Raw genomic sequence first — 22,648 nt, 5'->3', positions numbered from 1 at the left:
TGTTTCCGTGTCTATGTAAATTGTCATTCCTTTTATTTGCCCGTCATCATTTATCCTCTACATCTCCTTCTTGCCTTTGACGCCCTTCGTTGTCTCATGCGTTGTCTGCATGAAATAATTCCGTTCAATCAACTTGAGGACCTCATCGAGAAGACTGTCAAAAAGTTAGCTTTGTGGTTCCGGCTTTACACGAGTTGCGGGCCACTTACATGACGGGAGCACTAATGAGCACGACTGCTTTCCACTCAGTCACGTTGAGCGGGACAATGGCAAACAGAGTCTGCAAGAAGGGCGTGTACAGGAGGGCAAAGTGCAGAGCCATGGATAGGGCAATGGCATAGACGAGCATCATGTTCTTCCACAGAGGCAGTGACAAGAGTGACTCGCTAGACGACAAGGCGTTCATGGCGTTGAACATTTCAATGACGACGAGAATAGACAGCGACACGGTCGAGCCTGCCTTGGCCATGTCGTTGGAGAACATCTCACATCCAATCTCGGGGAAGTCGGCCGTGCAGTGATGGAAGCGGGACAGCTGCTTGAAGCTAATCTGGGGTCCCTCGGGATTGTACATGAACCACCAGGCGTAGCCAGCAACAGTCGCCAGACCAACGTATGTTCCGATAATGAGGTAGCGCAGGAACAGCCATCCACCAATAAGAGGCTCGTCTCTCTTTCGAGGCTGGCGCCTCATGATATCGTGGTCGGAGGAATTGAAGGATAGGGCGGTGGCAGGGAGGCCATCGGTGACCAAGTTGACCCAGAGGAGCTGAACGGGTATCAAGGCCTCGGGCATGCCCAGAGCGGCGGTGAGGAAGATGGAAACCACCTCGCCAATGTTGGACGAGATGAGGTAACGGATAAACTGCTGGGTGTTGTTGTAGATAGCTCGGCCCTCTTCGATGGCAACTTCAATTGTGGCAAAGTTGCTGTCGGCGAGAACCATGTCGGCGGCCAGCTTCGAAACATCGGTGCCAGAACCCATGGCAACACCAATATCGGCCTTCTTCAAAGCAGGCGCGTCGTTGACGCCGTCCCCCGTCATGGCCACGACCTCGCCAAGAGACTGAAGGAGATCCACCAGCTTGGACTTATGAACAGGCTCAACACGAGAGAACAGGGAAGCTCTTTTGGCAGCCTCAAGCTGCTCACTGGGACTCAAGTTCTCAAATTCACGTCCAGTGTAGCTCTTGCCAGTGAGATCTTCATGCTCGCTAAAAACACCTATTTGACGGCAGATGCTCTCTGCCGTATTGCGATTGTCTCCAGTGATGACAATAACACGGATGCCAGCTTCCTTGCATTTGGCGATCGATTGGGGGACCTCTTCTCGGGGGGGATCGAGCATACCAACCAGGCCCAGGAATGTCATGTTCTGCTCAAGGCGGGCGTAATCTTCGGTCGACTTGGCGGATAGCAAGGGATTCTCGGAGACGTCGTCAATGCTGGCCAAGGCAATAACGCGAAGACCACGGTTTCCGTAATCAACAACTTCCTTCAGCAAGAGGTCAGAAAGCTTGCTGCTAAGTGCAACCTTCTTGCCATTGGCACCAAGCAGGGCGTGGGAGCAGCGGTCAATGATGGATTCGGGTGCGCCCTTGACAAGAAGCTTCTTCTGGGTTCCGTTCTGGACAAGGACAGACATGCTTTTTCGGTCTCTGGAGAACTCGTACGTGGCAAGACGGGGAAGTTGTTTCTCATAGAAGTGGCTGGCGTGGTGGAGGCAGTCCTCGAGATGAGTATCGTCAGGAGGACAGGGTCCAATCTTTTCAACAAGAGCGCGAAGAGCCCCCTCAGTAGGCTCACCGACGCTGGAGAAGGTGGCAGTACGGGGATCATAACCGAGGTGGGCATCATTGCAAATGGCAGCGACTTCAGTCATTTGGCGAACTGTTTCTGAAGACGACGTCAAGTCCTCCACGGGTTTGCCATTGGCTGTAATGGCGCCCCTGGGGGCGAAGGTGGTACCTTCAACGTCGAGCTCGCTGAGGTCGCTGCCAGCCCCGTTGAGGTAGACAATTTTGTTGACGCTCATCTGGTTCGTGGTCAGGGTACCAGTCTTGTCAGAGCAAATAACGCTACAGCTTCCCAAAGTCTCTACAGAGGGCAAACTGCGCACAACGGCGTTCTTAGCAGCCATCTTGCGCGTTCCGAGGGCCAGGCAAGTAGTAATGACAACAGCCAGTCCCTCGGGAATAGCGGCAACTCCAAGCGAGACGGCAATCTTGAGATAGTAGATGGCACCCTTGGTCCAGCTACCGTGGCTGGGATCGTTGAAGTTGGGGATATTGATGAGCCAGACCAGAATGCAGATGACGGTAATGACTTTGGCGAGGTTGTCGCCAAAGTCGTTGAGTTTTTGCTTGAGAGGCGTGGGCTCAGAGATTTGAGCCGTAATGCTCTCATGAATGTCTCCAATGGCGGTGTTGGAGCCGGTGAGGACGACCACGGCCCTGGCACGTCCAGTCACGACGGTGGTGCCAGAGAAGAGCATGTTGACCTGATCCTGCAGGACGGCACGCTCATCCCTGACCACAGCCTCGTCATCCTTGCCGACACTCTCACTCTCTCCGGTCAAGATAGCCTGGTCGACGGCAAAGCTGTTGCTCTCAATGGCGACGACACGGCAATCGGCAGGGATGCGATCTCCAACAGCTACAACAACGATGTCACCAGGAACCAACTCGTCAGCCTTGACTCGAGAAACGTGCCCATTGTTGCGAACAACATTGGACTCATTCGCAGAGTATTCTTGCAGGGCGGCAATGGCCTTCTCGGCGCTGCTTTCTTGGGAGACTCCGACGACGGCATTGAGGATCAGGATGGTGAGAATCTGCGAACAGAAAACAAGAGTTAGCAAGCGAGTGTGTTGGAAAACATCCCCTCCGCAGAGCTGCAAATCGATCTATACAATCGGTAGTACTCACAACGGCGGGATCAACGAAGGCACTCCAGCCGCCTTCGTCCTCGAACAGGGCCAGGACAAATGAAACGGCGGCGGAGCCAAGCAGAATCATCACCAGCTGGTCCTTGAATTGCTCCAGGATAAGCTCCCATAGGGGCGCAGGGGGCTCCTCGGGGATGGCTAGTCGCCCAAAAAGTTAGCAAGAGAAGATTGTGTACAAAACAGACATGACGGGGTGTGAAGGAGAGGCGGCATCGAGGCTCCTAATTCGTTTGCCAAGGGGACAATTCTGTCGCGCAAAGGAGGCAGACGACGGACGGCACAGTATTTGAATAGGAATGACGTACAATTGCGGCCATACTTTATCCGCAGCTCCTCAACTCTCTTGTTGCTGAGACCATCGTGCTCGTCCACTCCGAAGTGGGAGAGAACCGTCGCGATGGGACGGGCAAAGGCGTTTTCCATGTCAACTAGCGGCGACAGAACACCGGAAGGTCGGCGAGGGGGGAAGCAAGAAGTTGCGCGACGTGCCGAGCGATTATAGCCCGGGGGATATGCGGCTATAGAACGTCGTTGAACCTAGGAGTGAGAACAAAGGGAGATGAAGCTTGGGGACGGCGATGAAGAATGTTTCCAAGAACCAGATCAGTCAGTGTCTTGTCATGGCCGATTTGTCAGATCCGAGCAGCCCCACGTGGCGTCGTCTACAGAGAAGGCTGGAGAAGGAGACGAAGCGGAACAATGAGGCAGGGCCAGGGCAAAAGCAGCTTTCCGCGAAACTGCTGGTGCTGGTTGAGGGCAAAAAAGTTGTCATGCGCATACGTGTTCGTTTCGACTTCGGAGGTGGTGCTGGTGCTAGCCGACTTTGGGACTTCGGGAGTGGGTAGCGCTAAAAGGGTGAAGGATCTGGTAGGTGCTTCGCCAAGGTGCAGGCTCCGTAGTGGCGCCTGGGGCCACCATGGCGGCAACCTTTGGAGGCCGGGCCTGGAGCCTTCAGGGGCCAGTCCGCCAAGCACCGGCCTGCCAGGCGTCGGCGAGGGGGTCGGCCAGGCGTCGGCCTAAGCGTGCCAGGCTACGGAGTACTCCGTACCGTGTCCACACAGAAAGATGTCGATCAACGATGATGCCTACATGGGTGTTTTATGCTGACTACTACCTACTTAGGTAGTTACTGTACGTTTTCAACGTCCTGGCAGACATGGTATCCTGGCCCTGGCAGCTAATCGATGCTATTGCTTTGCTTCGAGTGGTTGAAAAAAGCCATTGCAAAGTGTTGGAGTGAATGCAAAGTGACAAATGCCTGCGCGTGTACAGAGCAAGTACAAGGTAGCTACTAGCCCTTGCTGCATATACTTGCAAGTACATGGTACGTAAAATTCAGTACTTGAGGCACTTCAGTAGGCTTTCGTTGTTACATAATCAGAGTTTTCAAGGGTTAGCTTGTAGCTTACGCCGCCTGATCCGTTTCTCATCCCAGCCGCCCTGCTCTTTTCAGATCAACCCTCCACCGAGAAGCTGCTAATATGTGCCGTCACTGCACCTGCTCGGCTGTCAAGTGCGCCAATTTGGGTTATATCAAGCGCACGGAAACTCGAGCTTTCTGTGAAGTCTTGCGACAATCTCAACGTAGTCCCCCTCTTCTTCAGGCGTGACTATGCCATGGCGAATAAAGAAATCAAGCAGCACCAGGGCACAATTTGTCTTGAACTCCCCCCTCCTCAAAGCAGCCTGTATCTCAGGGATGCCCCAGAGACGAAAGTCTTCTACCTCCATGTCATCTGGACGTGGTACAAAGTCCTCAGGGACTTCAACATCATAGACGTACATGCATTCAGGCTGCAGCAGCCCAATCTCTGCTCCAGGTGCTGCTCGCTCATCGCGAATGTCGAAATAGCTGACGGTACCACATGACTTGGCATTCTTCAGCACATAGTCCCTGGGAAACGAGGCCTCCTCGGCAGCCTCTCGCACGATGCTCTCAAATGGTTTGTCGCCGCTTGTGAGGCCGCCGCCGACTGTGTTATCAAGCATACCAGGATAGGTTTGCTTGTTCTTGGCTCGACGAGGCACCCAGATCTTGAGGCCGTCCTCCGTCTTGACGTATCCAGTCATGTGGATTCCGTACACTACGATCCCGAACAAGGCGCTACCCGCACGTTCGATATTGACGAGTATGCTTCGGTCCGGGCCATAGACAGGGTAGAGCTCATCCCGCCATCCCTGGAGGACCTTGAAGTGAGAGCGTTCGCGCTCTGCTGCAAGCGTTCTGGCAACGTGTTCATCCCTTTCCTTGAGCGTCTTGCCACAAAGCAACACGGTCTTCTCTTCGTGGTCCACTCTCCAGAAATCCGGCCATTGGAACCCGCGGGCGGTGGACGGAAGGATAAAACCGAGCACCGAATCGCATCCTTCCACATGGAACTTGTAATATCCCGCGATCTTTTGGGCGTACTCATCAGGCTCCATCTGAGCGTACGGAAATCTGGCCAAGTCAGTATGGTGCTTGTTGTTGTCAGTCAAAGTATTCTCACTTATCGCATTGCTTCACAAGGTCGAGGTTGGTATAGGTTGCCATTGCTACGGCGTTGGGACCCAGAATTGGAGATGACTTGAATCAGTTGCAAAGGTCGGTCCGTTGAGAAGCTGCAGGAACAGAGTGACAAGTGCGGGCTACGCGGGCCGCTGCTGAGCCCCATGTTGGTCCTGAGTCCTGACTCCTTCAATGTTCCTCCTGCCGTGTCCACGTCCAATATTTGCACACAGAACTCCACACGGCATGCGTGATGATGGACGGACTTCACAGCCGGGGGAGTCCTGTGCAAACTGCCTACGCATTTCATGCCGACACTTATATGTAGAGTCTTGCCTGTGCGGTAATATCCTTGGACCTTGAGCTGTTTCTCCCCCGATTTGTCTTGTGTCCCCTGTCCCCTTTGTCTCCCTCCCGCCCTCTCATCTTGTTCGTCCCCCCCTCCTCTTTCCGCTTTTCTTTTAACCTCTTTTTTTGCTGCACTCCTCGACCAGGAACATTGCATTTATCATCACGGCTCCAGGCTATTCTGCCTGCTCGAGTGAGATAGGAAGCGATACGACGCATACGAGAGCATTGCGCCTTGAAAAAACATCGACTTCCAATCACGGGCGTTGATGAGTCAGCGCGAGGGCCGTATTACAACAAATCCTTCCTCATCAATGCTGCCATTTGGAAGACGATTTGATGAGGATCTCTTGACTCCGGCCCCTTCCCCCCCCTTTTCCTCATATTGGAGCGGCAACGACGCTGCAAACATACGCGTCAAAATCATAACCTTCTTCGAGAAAAGAAAAGGAAATTCTACCAGTCTATGTGTTCGGCTTCTTGACGTGCGAGTTCAACAGCAAAGAGTAAGAGCTATAAATACCAAGACACTGATCGTTTTCACTGTATCGAGACTTATTCGTCTAGTGGTCGTAAAGTCCATCACTGTTGCATGGATGGCGGCGTCGAGTGTGTGGCGACGATTCGCCCGCGACAACCGCAGCCGATCAATCGCGTAAATGGAGCACTTCCTCGACGAATCTCGTCGCCCAGGTATTCGTACCACTCTTCAAGGTACTTATGCTGACTGTATTCCAAACGTCAGTTGGTGATTGAGTGAGAGAAAAGATGGTGACAACGAAGCACAACGCGCATCAAAGTCCATCAACCGGCGCCCAAAATCTCATCCACCTCTGGTCTAAATCGCTCCCTTGGCGATATGACCTTGAAATCAGTAATGAGACGAATCCTGCTCTCGGCATTTTCATCGAATGAGCTCGTATAAATCATATACGGGTCAGGCAGTACCGCATCCCTGCTTCATAATTCGTCACTAGCCACCGCTGGTGTTTATGCTGCGCACCAAACTCGGCGGCAATCTGTGACAGTTGTCCATAATTTTCCATGTTTGCGTTGAACGCACTACTCCTCTTTTCTGGAGTCAATTCGGCAGCTCTGCGAGTAAAGTCCTCCTCGATAGATCTGCCCAGGCCCCCAGAGTCAGCTAGATACATCAGTCCAGTCCGCCTCTGTCCTGTGATACGTCCCCGTTGCCGACCCATGCAGTGAGGAAAAAGGCCTCGCCGCCTCTGAGGAATCGCCGCCTCCGAGGAATAATAGTTTGTCACACGGCACTGCGGTGCTCAGTGCTTCGGGGACGTCGTGGCGAAGCATTGTGCGCGTGATTAGGACTTCCTTCGTTGTCCCACCCTATCAAGCTACTGACAAAACTCCGTAGGTCGGGATGTGCCACAAAGTTGAGCTATTCCGGCGCTTTGTGCTCGTCAGTCATTGTTGCGACCTGTAAATCCGTGGGAGAGAGTTCGCCGGCACCGATGCCGCCGTGAGCTTGGGGCGATTGGCTCGAGTTGAATATGCCGGCTTCCGACGATGTTCCCGGCTCCAGGATCCTTGTTGGAGCGTACCGAGTGAAGTATCTTTATGATCTGTCAATCATCTTCATTGAAGTGTTGACCTTGCGTGGTAGTCTACTACAAGGTATATCTGTAGTTTCCACTCACTCCGATCGGACTTTTAGCATATCCTCCCTTGGAGCGAAACCCTTGACGAATAAATAGCCATCTTGCTCTGACCTCTTGCGCACTTCAGAAACGGAAGTACTTTTTGGCGTTGCCTTGCGCAGTCCAAGCTTTCCTGCGCAATCTTTCCTTCATTAGACCCCACTGAGAGACGAAGTTCATGAGAAAGCAGGGTCGTAATACTCACTATCTATCTGAGACAAATGCCATGCTATCGAGTGAACGTTTTCTTCAAAGCTAGACTATAATTTATCGTCCCACAACTTGAGATTGAAGAGGGGTTGATGCCGAAAACGGCGACGGCACTCGCCTTGAACTCCTCGTCGTCCTCGTATATTACCACCCCGCAGAGGGTGACCATGGCCTCGGGAGCTAATAGACCGGTCCAACCGGTCCTCGGGGGGAATCTGTGTGCTACCTTTTATATTCCTGTTTGCAAGCTTTGTATAATGTTAGTCGCGGAACTCAGATATTGGCTATTGTCATCGCCGGCTCTCACCATTGCCATGTACTCATTTCACGACTTGCGTTTGATTCAGTCTCCCAAAAAAGAAAAAAAAACATACTTGATGGATCAAAGATTATGGTGTATTTCATCATGAAGTAGTTGTGAAATGCTTGCATGCCGGAGGACTGTATCAACATGCCCTCCCGTAGCCTCGGTTTCTGCCAACCATGATCCACGAACCTTAATAACTTGTACTACATTTCATGCATGACCACGCTATTAAAATGCATATCGTCCTGCATTTTTTTTCTGATTCGGAGAATGAGTAGTGGTCCAGAAAGGATGTCATTCGTTGGCGTCGTTGCCCAGAGTCACCGCAGCTTCCTCTGCTCTAGTCAACCCGAACTCCACGAGGTCGACTTCGAGAGTTGCCGATCTTCACTCGTTTTACACAACAGACGCCATGTCTTCGTGGTAACCAAAAGCACCGATGAGTGAAGACTGATTTGAAGCAATCATGAAGCCATTAACCAAAGCCCTGGCTATGGCTCGAGGAGCGTTCGAATACGAGATCGCAACCGCATGTACCCAAGTTCGTCAATCGCACAGGTAGTACATGTCAAGAGCTTGAACCATTATTTCGGATTAAGGACTTCCTTTTTTCGGGGGTATGACAGAGAACGTAGCTCGACCGATTCGGTGGCCAGACACGAGATATCAGCGGTGTCGCCGTCGTCATGTACCCACGGTCATTCATGTGCTGCGGTGGAACCGTTAGAGACGGGATTCTTCAGATTGCGGACCGATACTTATTTCAATCAAATGGAAGTTGCGAATACTCCGGCAGTCGCTTCCTCAATCAAGTGGGATTGCTCCTTCCTCCCCTGCACTCATGCTCTCCCGTTGCCAGCTGTCGAGAACCGGACAGCAGCCCCAGACTTATTTCTCTTCCAGCATCGCACGATACCCTCTCTTGGTTCGTTTTTGGTGCCATTCACTCCATTTGGGTTCTTCTTGGAAGTAATTTTGTATCCGAATTTTTTTGGACTCGTTCACTTAAGTTCTTCTGTAGTATGGCGATTGCAGTATCGACCTTCTGTACGCCCCGGGCCTCCGTCGACGACTTCGGATCGACAAATTCCACATCTCCCATCGTTGGGAAAAACATCAGCAGTTTCAAGTTCCCCCATTTCAGCACGTACGCTGGACAGTTTTATGAGGGACTCAGCCATAGGAGAAGGCAGATTAAGTCTCTGCTAGATGCCGACGGTACCGAAAACAATGCTCAAGTCTGGCAGGAGTTCTCGCACTGGCGTATCGATCAAATGCCTTCTGCCCCAACCTGTCGAATCTCAGATACGCCGGAATTCGAACCGGGAAAGTATGTTCGTCCTCAGTCTCCTTTCCGTAAATGGGTGGTCTCTATACAGAAAAGAAACAAGCATAGCCTTCCATCTCGCAAGCTACCTAACCGCGGCCTTCCGTACTGGCTTTGGGTTACTGGCGAGGACTGTGGTACATCACCACCATACCACTCGATTCGGACTAAATCGTCATCTGGCTCTTCATTCAACTTCGTTTCTGCAGTTCGGAGCGCCAGTGCTAGTTTGGCGGGACTCAGTACCGTTACGAGATCAGGAGCCAACACGGCATTTTCCAGATGTGCCTCGCGGGTTGAACATGGCGCCGGCGCATTTACGGCTGAACCAAGACAGTCTGAAGAAGTCTCCATCGAAAGGCCAATACGACTGGACGCTGACGCTCTCGATCGGGCTGTGAAGCGTCGCCGAATATTGGATGAGCTAGTTCACACTGAACAAGACTACATCACTGATATAAGGCTGCTTTTGAATGTATGACAAAGCACTGACCATGCGATGAAATATTCTAATGAAACTACTAGGTTTATGTTACGATGCTAGTTTCACTTCCTTCTGCATATCCTGGCTTGCGGCAATCAGTAAACCACAATCTCTCTGACATCTTACAGCTGCATGAAGAATTCCTGGACGAGCTTCAGCGCGCCGTCTCGCATTCGGATTTCAAGGAGTTTTGTCATCCAGAGGGCGCCACTGGAATAGCGAGTCTACAGTTTCATGATCGAACGCAAGCCTTCGGTTGTGGTGGAGGCGCCAACGTCCACGGCGGCGGGTCAACCATGGAAACATCTGAGTTGTGCACGGAACCACAAGTTATTGTCGAAGTTTCCAAAATATTTGAGAGACAGGTAAAGTCCATTGCCATTCATGAGACCAGCGCAGTCTTCTGATGGCCACAGATGAGCCGTTTCTTTATATATAAAGAGTACGGAGCCAAGTATGAAATGATGATCCAAGAAACAGATGCAGTTTACGACACGTTGCCGGACTGGGACTTGAACCAGAAAGGACTCGAAGCTCTGTCAGCTCTTTTAAGCACGAAGAGCTGTGTTCAGCGCAACATCAACAGGGCAGCTACCATGAAAGATCTTCTTGTGAAGGTGAGAAGACCAATGTGAAAGGCGAAGAGAGAACACGCATTAACATGATCTGCAAGCCGATACAAAGAATTTGCAGGTACCCTTTGATATTTGGGGAGCTCCTCAAACATACGCCTGTGGTTGATTGTCCAAACGCACACATGGCAGCTGAGAGCGTGTTAAACCGCTTTCGTGAGGCAACCGCAGAAATCAACCAGGTGACAAATGACCCTCAAATGAGAAACACTTTATCGCGCTCCTGGCTACTGCAAGACCGACTTGTGTTTCCAAATAGGGTAAGCTTCCTGTGGCCCGTGGATGAAAAACCAAGAGTAACCAAAGGGTAGAGTTTTGATTCTGTTTCCAAAGATCGGGTAAGATCCTTCGGTCATGTTCGTTTATGCGGAGCCCTCCATGTCTGTTGGCAAACTCCATATGGAGTTGACGGCCAATATTTGATATGTATACTTTACCCTGATATTCTCTGCTTGGCATGTGCTGGGAAAGTAGATCCCATATATACCATAAAAGCTTGTATAGATGTGCATGAGGTCAAAGTAGAGGAGGCAGATAACGGAAGAGGTAAGTATGAAAGTCTCAACACCAGAGAGTGTGAGCCTACAAACGGGCTGATTTTTCGTCTCTAAAATAGGTTTACAATGCCATACGGCACCTTTCTCCTGGAAGCTCGTTTTTGAATGCCATCACCAGCTATATGAAATTATTATGACAGCCTGCGCACCCAAAGAAGAAGTTGAATGGCGTGCACGATTATCTTCACCGCCAGCTCAATGCAAGATTGGGGCGGCTACCGCACTTACATTTCTGGACCTGGACATGAAAAGTCTTGGGGTTGTTGCCAGCAAATCAGGTAGGTCATCACTGTTAGTCAAACTTGTGGGAGGCATTGACATGAAAGACAACAGACCCTGGCGCCCGGAGACTGTCCATCCGAAGAGCTACCACGATATGTCCCAAGCCAGCTTTATACCAAGTAATCATAAAAAACACAAGCGGAGCTCGGCAAACCAGCGGCCACGGTTCTACGTCGTTAAACATGCATCGATCTCATTCTCTGCTTGCCGCGAAGACTCGAGTCTCATTCCTTGCACCACCTCGAAGCGAACGTGTGCGATTGGAGGCTATCCTGGCTGATGTCTGGAGTCGAGAGATTCTGCCGTTTTCAGGCATGGGTGGCCGGTCGAGGAGTGAGCGCCTAGTTAGAACATCAGCCTCAACGGTAATAAGAAAACTGAGTGTGGCGAGCATTGCAAGTTCCTTTGCCAAGAGAGCTGGCGGGCTGAGGCAGAGAATGTCTCTTGAAGACACTTTTCGGCCAGCAGGACCGCAAACGACACCTCCAGACATGGCAGAAGTTGTATCGAGGTCAAATTGGGGGAGCAGAATAAGTGATATGGACAATGGAGGGCTTCGACTGGCTCAGCAAAGCGCTCATGCCTGCAGGAGGAAGTGCAGGGAGTGATGACGAAGAAGAGAAGCGGCATACCAGGTATGGATTGCGAGGCATGTCTAGTTGAGCGGTTGCCCGATTGACCCTCTACAGACGTTAGAATCGATGATGCCGTGCATTGGTCTTGGTTTGGTGCTCGTTTTGAAGATGAAGGGACTGGCCGTAAAAGAAATCGCATGGCTGAAGGTGCATAATACATAGTGACATAGTTTAGAAACTGAAGAATATGAAATATCTGAAGATGGAATATGGCCATTATCTGACACATGAAAGAAAATCTGGGAATTGGATAGCCCACGCATGAAGTGTTGTTGACGCGTCTTCGACAGGTCATGAATGCAAAGACGTCGGTCGATGGGCTGCTGGCGACAATACCTTGAGGCATCTATGATAGCCACCTAGGGATTTAAGTGCTCCGTTTGGTAAAGCAATTTACCTGGGAATGCTGTACTCGGTACGGAATGCAAACCTTGGGCAAAGTCTGTCCGGATCTGGAGTCCGGACTCCTGGGGGGGCTATTGCGCGACAGCGTGGGCCTGTACCCCGTCAAGGTAAGAAATGACTTGCGTTGTGTAGTCGACAGTGTACAGAGTCCTGGTAGGCCAGTACTAACATACTCTGTATTGGATTGTTCAATATCACCAACCTGGCAATGTCTTGGATGAGTTGGCCGAAGGACTCCAACATGATGAAGCGCTGGTGCCGACTGCCGACTGCCGACTGCCGATTCCTGCGTCCTGGGCCCCACAACAAACAATGAATTGAACCTTCAGGCCAGGGAAACAAAAAAAGGTACTGAGCCAACCCTCATCGACAATGAGTCTTTACCTCGCCAAGCTCATCGTTTCTTTCTAGCACCACAGCGTCAATCGTCGCTCTGGTTGGGGGGGTTCTTCGGAACAAGAAGGGGTCGACTGGTGCGTCGAGCCATGGCATCAACGGGAGAAGAAGTCCACACGCAGGTTGATGGCAATGGGAGCGCTGCTGCAGCACCGCCCAAGTCTGAGCCGTTTACGCCGTTGTTACCCACCCTGATGAAGTCGGCCGTTGACCAAACCGTCAAAGCCGTTACAGCAGTCGTCCAGACCGAGATTCGGGCACTCCCAAGGCGGATTGTTGCGGCTGTTGCTGCTCAGCAAGCCGCAGGCTCCGCCAAAACACCAAGGAGGAGGACCGCGTCGTCTGCCGCAGACGACGACCAAGGCCTGCCCAAGTCTCAGCAGCTTTGGAACGACGCATACGATGGCTTGGAAGATAGCGGCGCCACCTCTGGCATTGTGCGGTCATATGCGGAGACGTTGACGTTTGCCATTGCTGGCGGTGACCAGGGGAAGCCTGGGCCCGACACGGCCACTTTGTTGGCTGCTGATTTGAAGGACCCCGTGAAGCGCCAGGCACACATGCGGTATCTTGTGCAAAAGGGACGGGACAAGTTTGCTGACGACTCGAAACTTGCCCAGACGGTGGGAGATGTTGCTGGGTTTGTGCTCCAGGCTAGAGGGGTCATCGACGTGGCCATCGAAAACGTTCCTCAAGCCGCCTTGCCGTGGGCCGGTGTCTGTGTCGGGCTGCAGGTGAGAGGAACAGATGCCGACGGCCCCATTCATCGATGCCGTCCGCCGTTAAGACCACCGAGACTAATTTTGCGAATAGATTCTCACGAATCCGGCGAGAGTCTCCCGAGAGAACCTTGCAGGCATCACCCACGTAGTCTCTCGCATGGACTGGTATTGCTCCCTGGTTGATCACCTGTTGGATGAGCGAAGTATCGTCCAAGGAAAGGAACCCGCTAATGTGGTTACGCAGCGCCTGGAGACGCTGGTGCTTGATCTTTACAAGAGCCTTTTGCTGTATCAGATGAAGAGCGTTTGCTCTTACTACAGGAATTCTGGCCTGACCTATCTCCGCGAGCTCGCCGCGTGGGACAAGTGGGAGTTGGACCTCAAGGCCATCACCAGCGCAGAAGAAGCTCTGAGGGCTGCTTCTGTCCAGTACAATACTCAGAGCTCACTTGAACGCCTATCAGAGCTCATGCAACATGGAGACAAGATGCAATCAACTCTGGGAAATGTCCACCAAGATCTTCAGGACTTCATTTCCACACAGAAGCAAAGGGTTACTGATGACAGAGACTCCGCCTGTCTCCGAGACCTGTTCACGACCGATCCGATGCGCGACCTTGAGAGGCTTGAAAGAAAGACAGATAAGCTTATCGACATTGCATTTTCATGGGTCATGGGCACTAAAGAGTATGCGTCATTCTCCGATTGGCATGGGATTCGCTCCCGCCGCATGCTTTGGGTTAAAGGAGGGCCTGGAACGGGCAAGACAATGCTTCTGATGGGGATTGTTCGCGAAATTTCAACTCAATCCGCAGCATTCGCACCCAGCGTGTCATACTACTTTTGTCAAGGCACGGGAGATCGGATGAGAAACAATGCACATACAATATTTCGATCCCTGCTGTGGATGCTGCTTATCCAGCAACCTCGCCTGATCCAACACCTGCGTGCCAAACATAGATATGCGGGATCCTTGTTGTTTACAGATTCGAATGCGATGAGTGCAATGTCTGAGGCCTTTGAAAATATGCTGAAGGATCCGTCACTGACACCTGTGTACTTTGTCGTGGATGGTCTTGACGAGTGTGACGGGACTAGAGAGGATTTGATCCAACTCATCTTCAAGTCCCTGAGTATTTCACGTAAAGTCAAATGGCTGATTTCTAGCAGACCAGAACTTGACTTGCCGAAACCAGACATGGACGAGGCTCTGGTTGAGTTGGACGCACAAAGACTGGAAGGACCAGTTCATGCATACATCACTTACAAACTGTCAGGACTAAAAGGCCAGCCTGGTTACGATGATGAGGCTACGCTCGTGGAACTTTCTAATGAAATATGTGAGCGAGCTGCCAACACCTTTCTCTGGGCAGCGTTGGCATTCAGAGAACTCCAAGGCGTGGATGGCAAAGACGCCATGAAGACAATTAAGCAGCTGCCTCCCGGACTGCCAGACTTGTACGGGTACATGATGGCCAGGGTTGAAGAGCATCATGGGCTGAAAAGGACGCGATGCAAAAACGTCCTTACTGCTGTTTATCTTGCATATCGACCGCTCACTCTCAAGGAGCTGGGAGTGGTGGCTGGACTTGGTTCTCCCATCAAACCTCTGGACATCGTAAAGGCCTGCGGTTCTCTGCTCAGCATGACAGGCAGAGTTGTGTCTTTGACCCATCAATCCGTTCGAGAATACTTGTGCCAGGAATATGGCAAGCTGCTGGAGCAAGGGGATGCTGTGCTGAGCCATCAAGACATCGCCAGCCGGTCCATCTTCGAGATGCAACACAGCCTGAAACACAACATGTACCATCTTCTTGGAAATGGGTACTTCCCGCGGTTCCTCGGTGACGCAATCAACGGTTCCGACAGCGACCCTTTGGCTGGTGTTGCCTACTCTGCCACATTCTGGATACACCACTTGTGTGACGCGATGGTGTCGGAGGCTTCCGTGGAGCTGGTAACGTCTGAGGAGGTCCTGGATTTCTTGAAGAACTTCTTTCTTCGCTGGATTGAAAGCCTGTCGCTTCTCGGAAGTCTGTCCGAAGGGTTGAAAGCCATACGCCTGCTGGCAGCACAGCCTCGCCTTGAACCGTCAGTACCCTTGAAGAAGTTTCTCAAGGATGCCGAGAGGTTTCTTGTCAGTCACGAGTCCACCATCAAGGCGGCAACCTTGCAGACCTACGGCACGGCGCTACTCTTCACTCCACCCGATAGCAGTGTTCGAGTTTTTGGATGGCATGAGCGGCTTCCTTTCATTCGAAACATGGTCACCACGCAGCAGACTGGCGACTCCAGCACGCGCACCCTCGATGGACGCTATGGTGCAGTCACGGCAGTGGCCTTTTCTGAGGACGGGAAGCTCTTCTCAACTGGTACCGAGGGCTCTCTTACCGTGTGGGATGTGGAAACTTGGACGCCCATGTGCACAATTTTCCTTCCAGACTCGACGGGGGTGGCCGAAGAAATCAGTTTCTCTCCCGACTCCAAATCTGTACTGGCGGTGTATAGGGATGCATTGCATGTTTGTGACCTGGACACGAAGACACAGATTCGGGCACTCGTGCATCCGGAGGAGCGAAAAATTGTCTGCGCCAACTTCCAACTTGACTGCAAAGGAGTTGTGATGGTGCTTGGAGATGCCACAGTTCATGTGTGGGACGCAGTAACGGACAAGTTGGACCAGATATTTGCGGCAAAGGGGGATGCTAAGAGCATCGTTGCTTTGTCGCCGAACAACAAGACTTTGGCTGTTTCGTTGCTGCAAAACCTGATTGGTCTCTGGGACATTGCCACAGGGTCGGGAGACAGCGCTCGGGTGCTGAAGCGCCATGACGAGGCATTCCGAGACTTCACATTTGCTGGAGACAGTAAAATGCTCGGGTCGGTTTCCACCGATGGCACCATCTGCCTGTGGGACATCGAGAGCGGTGTCTGTACGCGGAGCTTCAGTCCCGGGTGGAACAACTGGCCGACGATTGCATTGTCGCCAGATCTCAAGACCATAGCAATGGGCGGCTCGGAGGACACGACTCGTCTGCTGGACGTTGAGGATTGGACTCGGCAAGACGCACAACAAAGTCACCGTGGCCGGGTGACGGACGTGGTCGTCTCTGCCGACAAGACCGTCGCGGCAACAGCCTCCAGCGACAGAGACATCCGCGTATGGGACATTGAAAGCGGCGAGTGCCTGCAACGTCTCCGCGGCCACAAGGACGCCGTCCGCTCCGTTGCCTTTTCCCCAGACGGGCACTGTTTGGCGTCGGCTTCGGGCGACAAGACGGTCCGGGTCTGGGACCTGAAGACGGGCGAAGCGCTTCACACTTGGAAGGGACACGCCGCCGCCGTCCGGTGCGTCGCATTCTCCCCAGACGGCAGGATGGTTGCCTCATCCTCCGAGGACAGGACGGTCAGACTCTGGACGGTCGAAACGGGCGCGAGCGTGCCGATCAAGGGCCAGAGCGAGTCGCAGCTGTGCATTGCCTTCTCCGACGACGGCAAGACGCTGGCATCCATCAACAAGGATGGCGCCTTTGCTCTGTGGGAGACGGAGACTGGGAACCAGGTGCACGTATTTGGCGCGGAGGAAGCCGACTGCCCCACGGCGCTCGCCTTTTCCCCAGACGACTCGGCGGTCATGGTCGGGACCGTCAGCGGCGCCATCTACGCGCTGGAAAAGGCGTCCGACTCGAGACGCCAGGTTCTCAAGCAGCAGGAAACCTTTTCTCACATGGCATTTGCGGCGGACGGGGAGACCGTGGTGACGACTGCGGGCTCGGTGTCGAGCAGCGCATCCGGACAGACATGGCTGAACAAGAAGGCGCCGGACAACACGCTGTTTGTTTACAAGCCGGTGGCGTTCCCAGGGATGGAGGGCGAGGCGAGGCTGGGCGACGTCTGGATCGAGGGCCGCGGCATTTTGACGTTGCTGCCGACGAGCTACGCGTCGAACGTGTTGGCTGTCTGTGAAGACATTGTTATTCTAGGGCATGCGTCGGGCAAGGTGACGTTTCTGTATTTTGATTTTCCCAAGCGACCTGATACCTATTCGGCATAGACTAGGAGGGGAAGATGCGAGGGATGACCGAACGGTGGTGGTGTGCACTGGTCTAGAAATACGTTGCACACGGCACGACGAGAGATTCAGATTGGTAAATGCCGTCTCACAAGCATAAATAACACTTGGTAGTCAATAATAGTTGGCTTGTGGTGGCGAAAGACGAAGGCGCTACGAGCAGTGCGTCGTGCACGTTTTCCCTGACGGACGACGGTGTCAAAGGCGCAGTCACCGACGCGGCACGGACAACAGCACCCACAACCACGACGCAGAGACAAGTCTTTCTACCAAGGCACACTTTGCAATACGGCAACTGCAGCTGACGAGGACGACCAAGTCAAAGACCACCGCCACGCATGCACCACCAGCCACTGCAATCCTCTCGTTCTTCTTTTCAAGCACAACATTCGCACGGGGAGAGTGGGACGAGAGAAGGGCGCGGAAAAGACAAGGGCCTGGTTTGATCCCCCGCGACGACGCCTCCCCGACACGACCAAAGCGCGCCTAGTGAGCCTTCATGGAGCTCATGCTGTCGTTGGTGACGCCCTGCCGGGCCGGCATCTGCGCGGTGTCAGCCGCGTGCGCCGCAGACCAGGAGCCGCGGACGGACGGGTTCAGCAAACGGGCGCAGCAGCGCACGTACCTCGATGGTCTGCATGGTGCCCTCCTTGAGGATCTTCTTGATGACCTCGTCTTCGTCGTCGGTGTTGAATTCAGAGTAGAGCACGCTCTTGGGCGACTCGTCGTACGTGCCCTGGGCGCCTTGCCTGCTCTCGGCCTCCTCGTCAGAACGCCAGCTTGGACGGGAGGGGGGCGCGCCTACCGGTGCGTGAGGAAGATCTTGAAGGAGGACACGAATTGCGCCAGGGGGATGGACGTGTCTCCCTTCAGCCACTCCCTGTACTGGGCAACGTCCTCGACGAAGACGAGGAAGTCGTCGGTGGAGCCCTTGTAGTGGACTTTGGTCTGCGTGCTCTCGCCTCGGGTCATTCTGCCCTTCTTCTGGGGGGGGCTTGTGGGGGCTTGGAGAGGGATGCCGCGCGACGGTGGTGAGGCTGGGTGAGCTTTCCTGGTGTTTTTGCTGACAAGGTTGACCGTTTTCAGAGTTTCACGTGCGGGAAGGTGCTTGACGGACTTTTGAGGTTTGTCAAAGGGAGGATAGGATGATGCGGGGAATTGGAGAGGGGAGAGGGGGAAGGAAGGGGCGGGAGAGAAGAGGTGCGAGGGAATGGAGGGCTTAATAAAGTTTGTCCGGGTGCCGAAACAACGGTCTGCCTTTTCTTTCCCTTTTTTTTTTTTTATTTTTTTTCCGCTGGCAACTTGGGACCTGTTTTCCATCCCGCCATTCGAGGCGGGAAGGTGCGATGACCGAGGGAGCTTGGGGTAGCTAACCTACGTCATTGGGCGTTTTGTGGAGTACTCGGTCGTGACGTTGAATCATTGACGTTTCGGGGGTCCGCAGGTGTAGTGGGCAGGTAACTTAGCAAGGGCTGAGGGGCACGGGCCACTCTGCCGTGACGAAGCTGCGAGGGGTGCCATGGACGACGGGTCGAGAAGTGGGGATGATTCTGTCAACGGAGCCTCTTTGTTCACACGATTGCGATCTTTTCCCCCTCCCTTTTGGATGTGTAATTGCCGCATGGGAGCGTGCGTGTATTGTGGGGGGCACCCAAGCACTGTGCGCTGACAATCGACGGGCGGGCCGCGCCTGCAATAAAATCACTTCGTTGATGGAGCATCTCGTTTGGAGTGGCGGCGGCCTGCACACGTCATCATCCAAGCTGGGGTGACACGCGGCAACACGCACATGTGTAGGCCTGCAAACGTCAAGCTTGGAAGAAGCATTCCCTCCCTTTTCCTTTTCCTTTTCTTTTTTTTTTTTTGTGCACAGAGACGTCGACGGCAGTCGGGGCATGCGTAGCCGATATTTCTGGCTCGGGCCGCCACGCCTCCACTCCGGCTCCGATGCCCGGCCGGTCCCCTCCGGCGCTTCAATTGCTGAATCCTCCGCACCTGCTCCGCACGCGCTCACGAGCTTCTCGGTAGTTGGCTCGCGCAAAGAGGCACCCGTTACAAATCATCATCATCATCTCCACGCTGTACAGGCCGCTGTGGCTGTAGGTCCTTCCTATTCACAACCTACCACGTATCGGGGCCCCGTACTGCTGTCGGGACCAGGAGAGGAAGCAATGAACCAAAGGCTTCGTACGCACATCGCAAACATTCAACTGCAAAACGAAGCACCCTTCACTGTCAATCACATAATATATTTACTCCAAGACATGGCTTGTACTCACGCCATCACAAGTAATGTCTGGTTTTATGTACGGCGCTATCCACCCCCCTGACCACATTGCAGATTACAAGTGGTTGCGTCTTCGCTTTGGCGTCGTGGCCGGTGGTGGTGGCGGTGGAGGAGGCGTCTGCTTCTTCTTGTAAACAGACAGCCTGTTGCTAGCACCGCAGTACTCCGTGTTGCTACCACCACAGAGCATCCTGCACTCGCTGGCGGGAGCAACTATCGAAGAGGCAGCGAGGGCGTTGCCGCAGTAGCACTCTCGCCCGTACTCGGTGCCAAAGTACGTAAAGTCCTTGCAAAAGGTTGCACACACTTCATTCGTCATATTGTCCTGCGATACAGTCGAGCCAGGCAGAGCTCTGGTGTTGTTGCCCTCGCTTTGGCACCCGACGAAAACATAATCGCCAATGGCTGCGGGCTGCTCGGGATTACCCGTCGTAATGTTGGGGTTCTGGTACAGCTCTAGGCGACTGCTGGCACCACAGTACTCGTACGCATTGCCGGAGCAGGGCATGTTACAGTCCCCAATGGGCACCGTCTTGCTGCTCTCGGCAAGGAAGCTGCCGCAGTAGCACTCGCTGCCATACTCGGTACCGAAATACTTGTAAGCCTTGCAGAAAGTGGCACAGGCTTCGTTGGTCATCTTGTCGCTGATAGTGGCGGCCTGGTTCAGAGCCCGGACTCCATTGCCCTCGCTCCAACAGCCGACCATGGTGTATGGGGCGACGGTGGGCTTGTGACTGAGGGTTGCCGTGGGAGTCGGCGTGACAGGTGCGCTCGTCGTTGAGTACAGCTCCAGACGGTTGCCGGCGCCGCAGTACACGCCGGGGTCACCGCCGCATGCCATGTTGCATTCGCCGATGGCAGCAGCCGCACTACTCTTGTCAAGAGCATTGCCGCAGTAGCCTATTTCTCTCGTCAGATATGCGCACTGAAACCCGCGTGGCCGAGGCCAAGGCGAGCCGAAAATTTGCATTGTGAGACTCACATTCGCGGCCATACTCGGTACCCCAGTATACATAAGATTTGCAGTAGTCGGCGCACTTCTCAAGCGTCATGGTGTCGTTGGCGAAGGAAATACCAGCCAGGGCTCGGACGCCGACACCCTCGGACCAGCAGGAGACATGATTATAACCGCCAACAGTGGCACGATGAGTGGGTGTCACGGGCGCCACGATCGAGCTGGTGGTTGTGGTCGTGGCCGTCGGACCAGTAGTTGTCGTGGTAGTGGTCGAGTTGACTGGGGGATCAACAGCATCGCAGGCACCGGGATTGGGGAAATCCGTGCAGGTTCCGCCAATATCAGTGACAGCTTTGAAGGTGTCGGCTTTGCTCCCGGCCATGACATCGACACGAGACTGGTATGGCATGCCACCAGGAATGGTATACTTGGCCGAGAAAAGAGTGTACTTGCCAATACAGGCACCTTTCTGAAGAGGAACAGTGGCATTGTTCAAGAGGCCGACGGGACTGTTGGTCTGAGCCGTCTTGTAGGCAATGCTGGCCTGAGCACCATTGCTAGCTACGTCATTGCGGACAGCAGCGACAACGGACAGGGCGCCAGTGCTGCCAGTGATACAGCTCTGAGGGGCCTGGAACACGACGTCGTCCTGAAGAGGATAGCCGTTGCCGTTGTTATCGTAGGCTTTGCTCGTACCGTCGGCATTGTTCACGGTGACAGTGAAGGATGAGATACCTGATGCAGCAGGGATGACGGCTTCGATGGGGTAGAAACTGAAGGTGTCGTCGAAGCCCTGCGCAACTCCTTGAACGGTACTCGTGATGGTGCAAGAGCTCGCACCGCAGTTTGCGTTGCCCTTGCGGTCCTTGTAAGTGACGGCCACGTTCTTGATACTGTCCTTGGCGAGGCCTGTCGTCTTGACACGAATGAATCCGGTGAATTGGAGACCAGTACCGCCATTGGCCAGAGTGAGCTGCAGGTTGACAGGCTTGACAGTGTAGGGCACGATGGGGTCGGTAAGGGTGACGGTGGGCGGCACCACCTCGATCATCTTTTGAAGAACCTTTTGGCAGACGGCTTTGAAATTGTTGACGTCGGTCAAAGTTTGCATGGTCTTGTTGCCGTCGACATTGAAAACCTTGAAGTCCGAGTTTTTGTTGATCTTGACAGACGGGCCGACGACGAGCGCGTTGGAGGTTTTTCCGGAAAGGTATTCCGTGACAACCTTGTTGTCAAAGACGGCGTCGGTGGAATCAAGCTGTACGTTGCCATTGACCACACCGGTGGCCGGCATGAGGTCGGGAAATTCGTCTTGGTGGACACCGCCAATTGTGTGGCCGCAAGCCGTCGACTGAATCATTTCCTCCGTCGTGAACCCCATACGTTCGAACTGTTGCTGGAACATGGTTGCTGAGTTCTGAGGCTGGGGAACACCCAAGGCACCGGCGGCCGTGGCATCCTTGCGCCCGGCGCGAACTGGGATGATTGGGCCGCCGCATGAACGAACAGACATGTAGACTCCCATGGCCATCAAGTCCGAGAGGCTGGAACGTGACGAGACATAGGGTGCCATGAAGTTCATGGTCGTTCTATGGCCCGGACCCGTATTTTCGCCATTGTCCAACTCGTACTGCAGGGAGCCATCAAGACCGCCAGTCTTGAAGAAGGTGTTGGCGGTTGACATGTCGTGGAAGGCGGATCGTAGCCACTCGGCGGCATTGCGGCGACCGGGACCGGAGGCTTCGTTGGTGCAAGGGTTGACAGTATCGGCAAACTTTCGAGACCGGAAAGAGTTGATTTGAAACATGATCTCCTCCAGTTCGTCAATGCTGGAGGGCCAGGTTGGATCAGCCGCGGCAGAGCCAGCGAGGCTGAGAAGGCCCAAAATGACGGGCGAGGTCTTCATGACGACGAGTTCTTGGAGACGATGGAG

At 53.6% G+C, this 22,648-nt stretch overlaps 6 protein-coding genes across 6 annotated transcripts; 2 read left to right on the top strand and 4 right to left on the bottom strand.

Moving 5' to 3' along the window:
- Positions 1 to 57: 57 nt before the first annotated feature.
- Positions 58 to 3,370, bottom strand: MAM_07984 (ATPase, P-type, calcium-transporting; the record flags this gene model as incomplete). Its single annotated transcript, XM_040826782.1, has 4 exons — positions 58 to 154; positions 210 to 2,833; positions 2,928 to 3,085; positions 3,253 to 3,370. 4 exons carry the CDS (start codon positions 3,368 to 3,370, stop codon positions 58 to 60), a joined length of 2,997 nt encoding a protein of 998 aa, XP_040675210.1.
- Positions 3,371 to 4,480: 1,110 nt separating this feature from the next.
- MAM_07983 (thiamine pyrophosphokinase) lies at positions 4,481 to 5,480 on the bottom strand (the record flags this gene model as incomplete). The annotated part of the gene is made up of 2 exons (XM_040826781.1): positions 4,481 to 5,387; positions 5,437 to 5,480. 2 exons carry the CDS (start codon positions 5,478 to 5,480, stop codon positions 4,481 to 4,483), a joined length of 951 nt encoding a protein of 316 aa, XP_040675209.1.
- Positions 5,481 to 8,983: 3,503 nt separating this feature from the next.
- Positions 8,984 to 10,179, top strand: MAM_07982 (Dbl-domain containing protein; the record flags this gene model as incomplete). Its single annotated transcript, XM_040826780.1, has 2 exons — positions 8,984 to 9,763; positions 9,901 to 10,179. 2 exons carry the CDS (start codon positions 8,984 to 8,986, stop codon positions 10,177 to 10,179), a joined length of 1,059 nt encoding a protein of 352 aa, XP_040675208.1.
- A 2,589-nt stretch (positions 10,180 to 12,768) lies between these two features.
- MAM_07981 (wd-repeat protein) lies at positions 12,769 to 17,455 on the top strand (the record flags this gene model as incomplete). The annotated part of the gene is made up of 2 exons (XM_040826779.1): positions 12,769 to 13,413; positions 13,493 to 17,455. 2 exons carry the CDS (start codon positions 12,769 to 12,771, stop codon positions 17,453 to 17,455), a joined length of 4,608 nt encoding a protein of 1,535 aa, XP_040675207.1.
- Positions 17,456 to 17,959: 504 nt separating this feature from the next.
- Positions 17,960 to 18,445, bottom strand: MAM_07980 (Ribosome maturation protein SBDS; the record flags this gene model as incomplete). Its single annotated transcript, XM_040826778.1, has 3 exons — positions 17,960 to 18,016; positions 18,099 to 18,222; positions 18,279 to 18,445. The coding sequence occupies 3 exons, from the start codon at positions 18,443 to 18,445 to the stop codon at positions 17,960 to 17,962; spliced, it is 348 nt and encodes a 115-aa protein (XP_040675206.1).
- Positions 18,446 to 19,815: 1,370 nt separating this feature from the next.
- On the bottom strand, positions 19,816 to 22,621 carry MAM_07979 (WSC domain containing protein; the record flags this gene model as incomplete). The annotated part of the gene is made up of 2 exons (XM_040826777.1): positions 19,816 to 20,660; positions 20,743 to 22,621. The coding sequence occupies 2 exons, from the start codon at positions 22,619 to 22,621 to the stop codon at positions 19,816 to 19,818; spliced, it is 2,724 nt and encodes a 907-aa protein (XP_040675205.1).
- Positions 22,622 to 22,648: the final 27 nt, after the last annotated feature.

The sequence above is a fragment of the Metarhizium album genome (genome assembly GCF_000804445.1).
Source record: "Metarhizium album ARSEF 1941 chromosome Unknown scaffold_40, whole genome shotgun sequence".
NCBI classification, from domain to species: Eukaryota; Fungi; Ascomycota; class Sordariomycetes; order Hypocreales; family Clavicipitaceae; genus Metarhizium; species Metarhizium album.
Note: the sequence above shows the minus strand (reverse complement) of the source record. Positions and strands in the feature narration are given on the sequence as shown.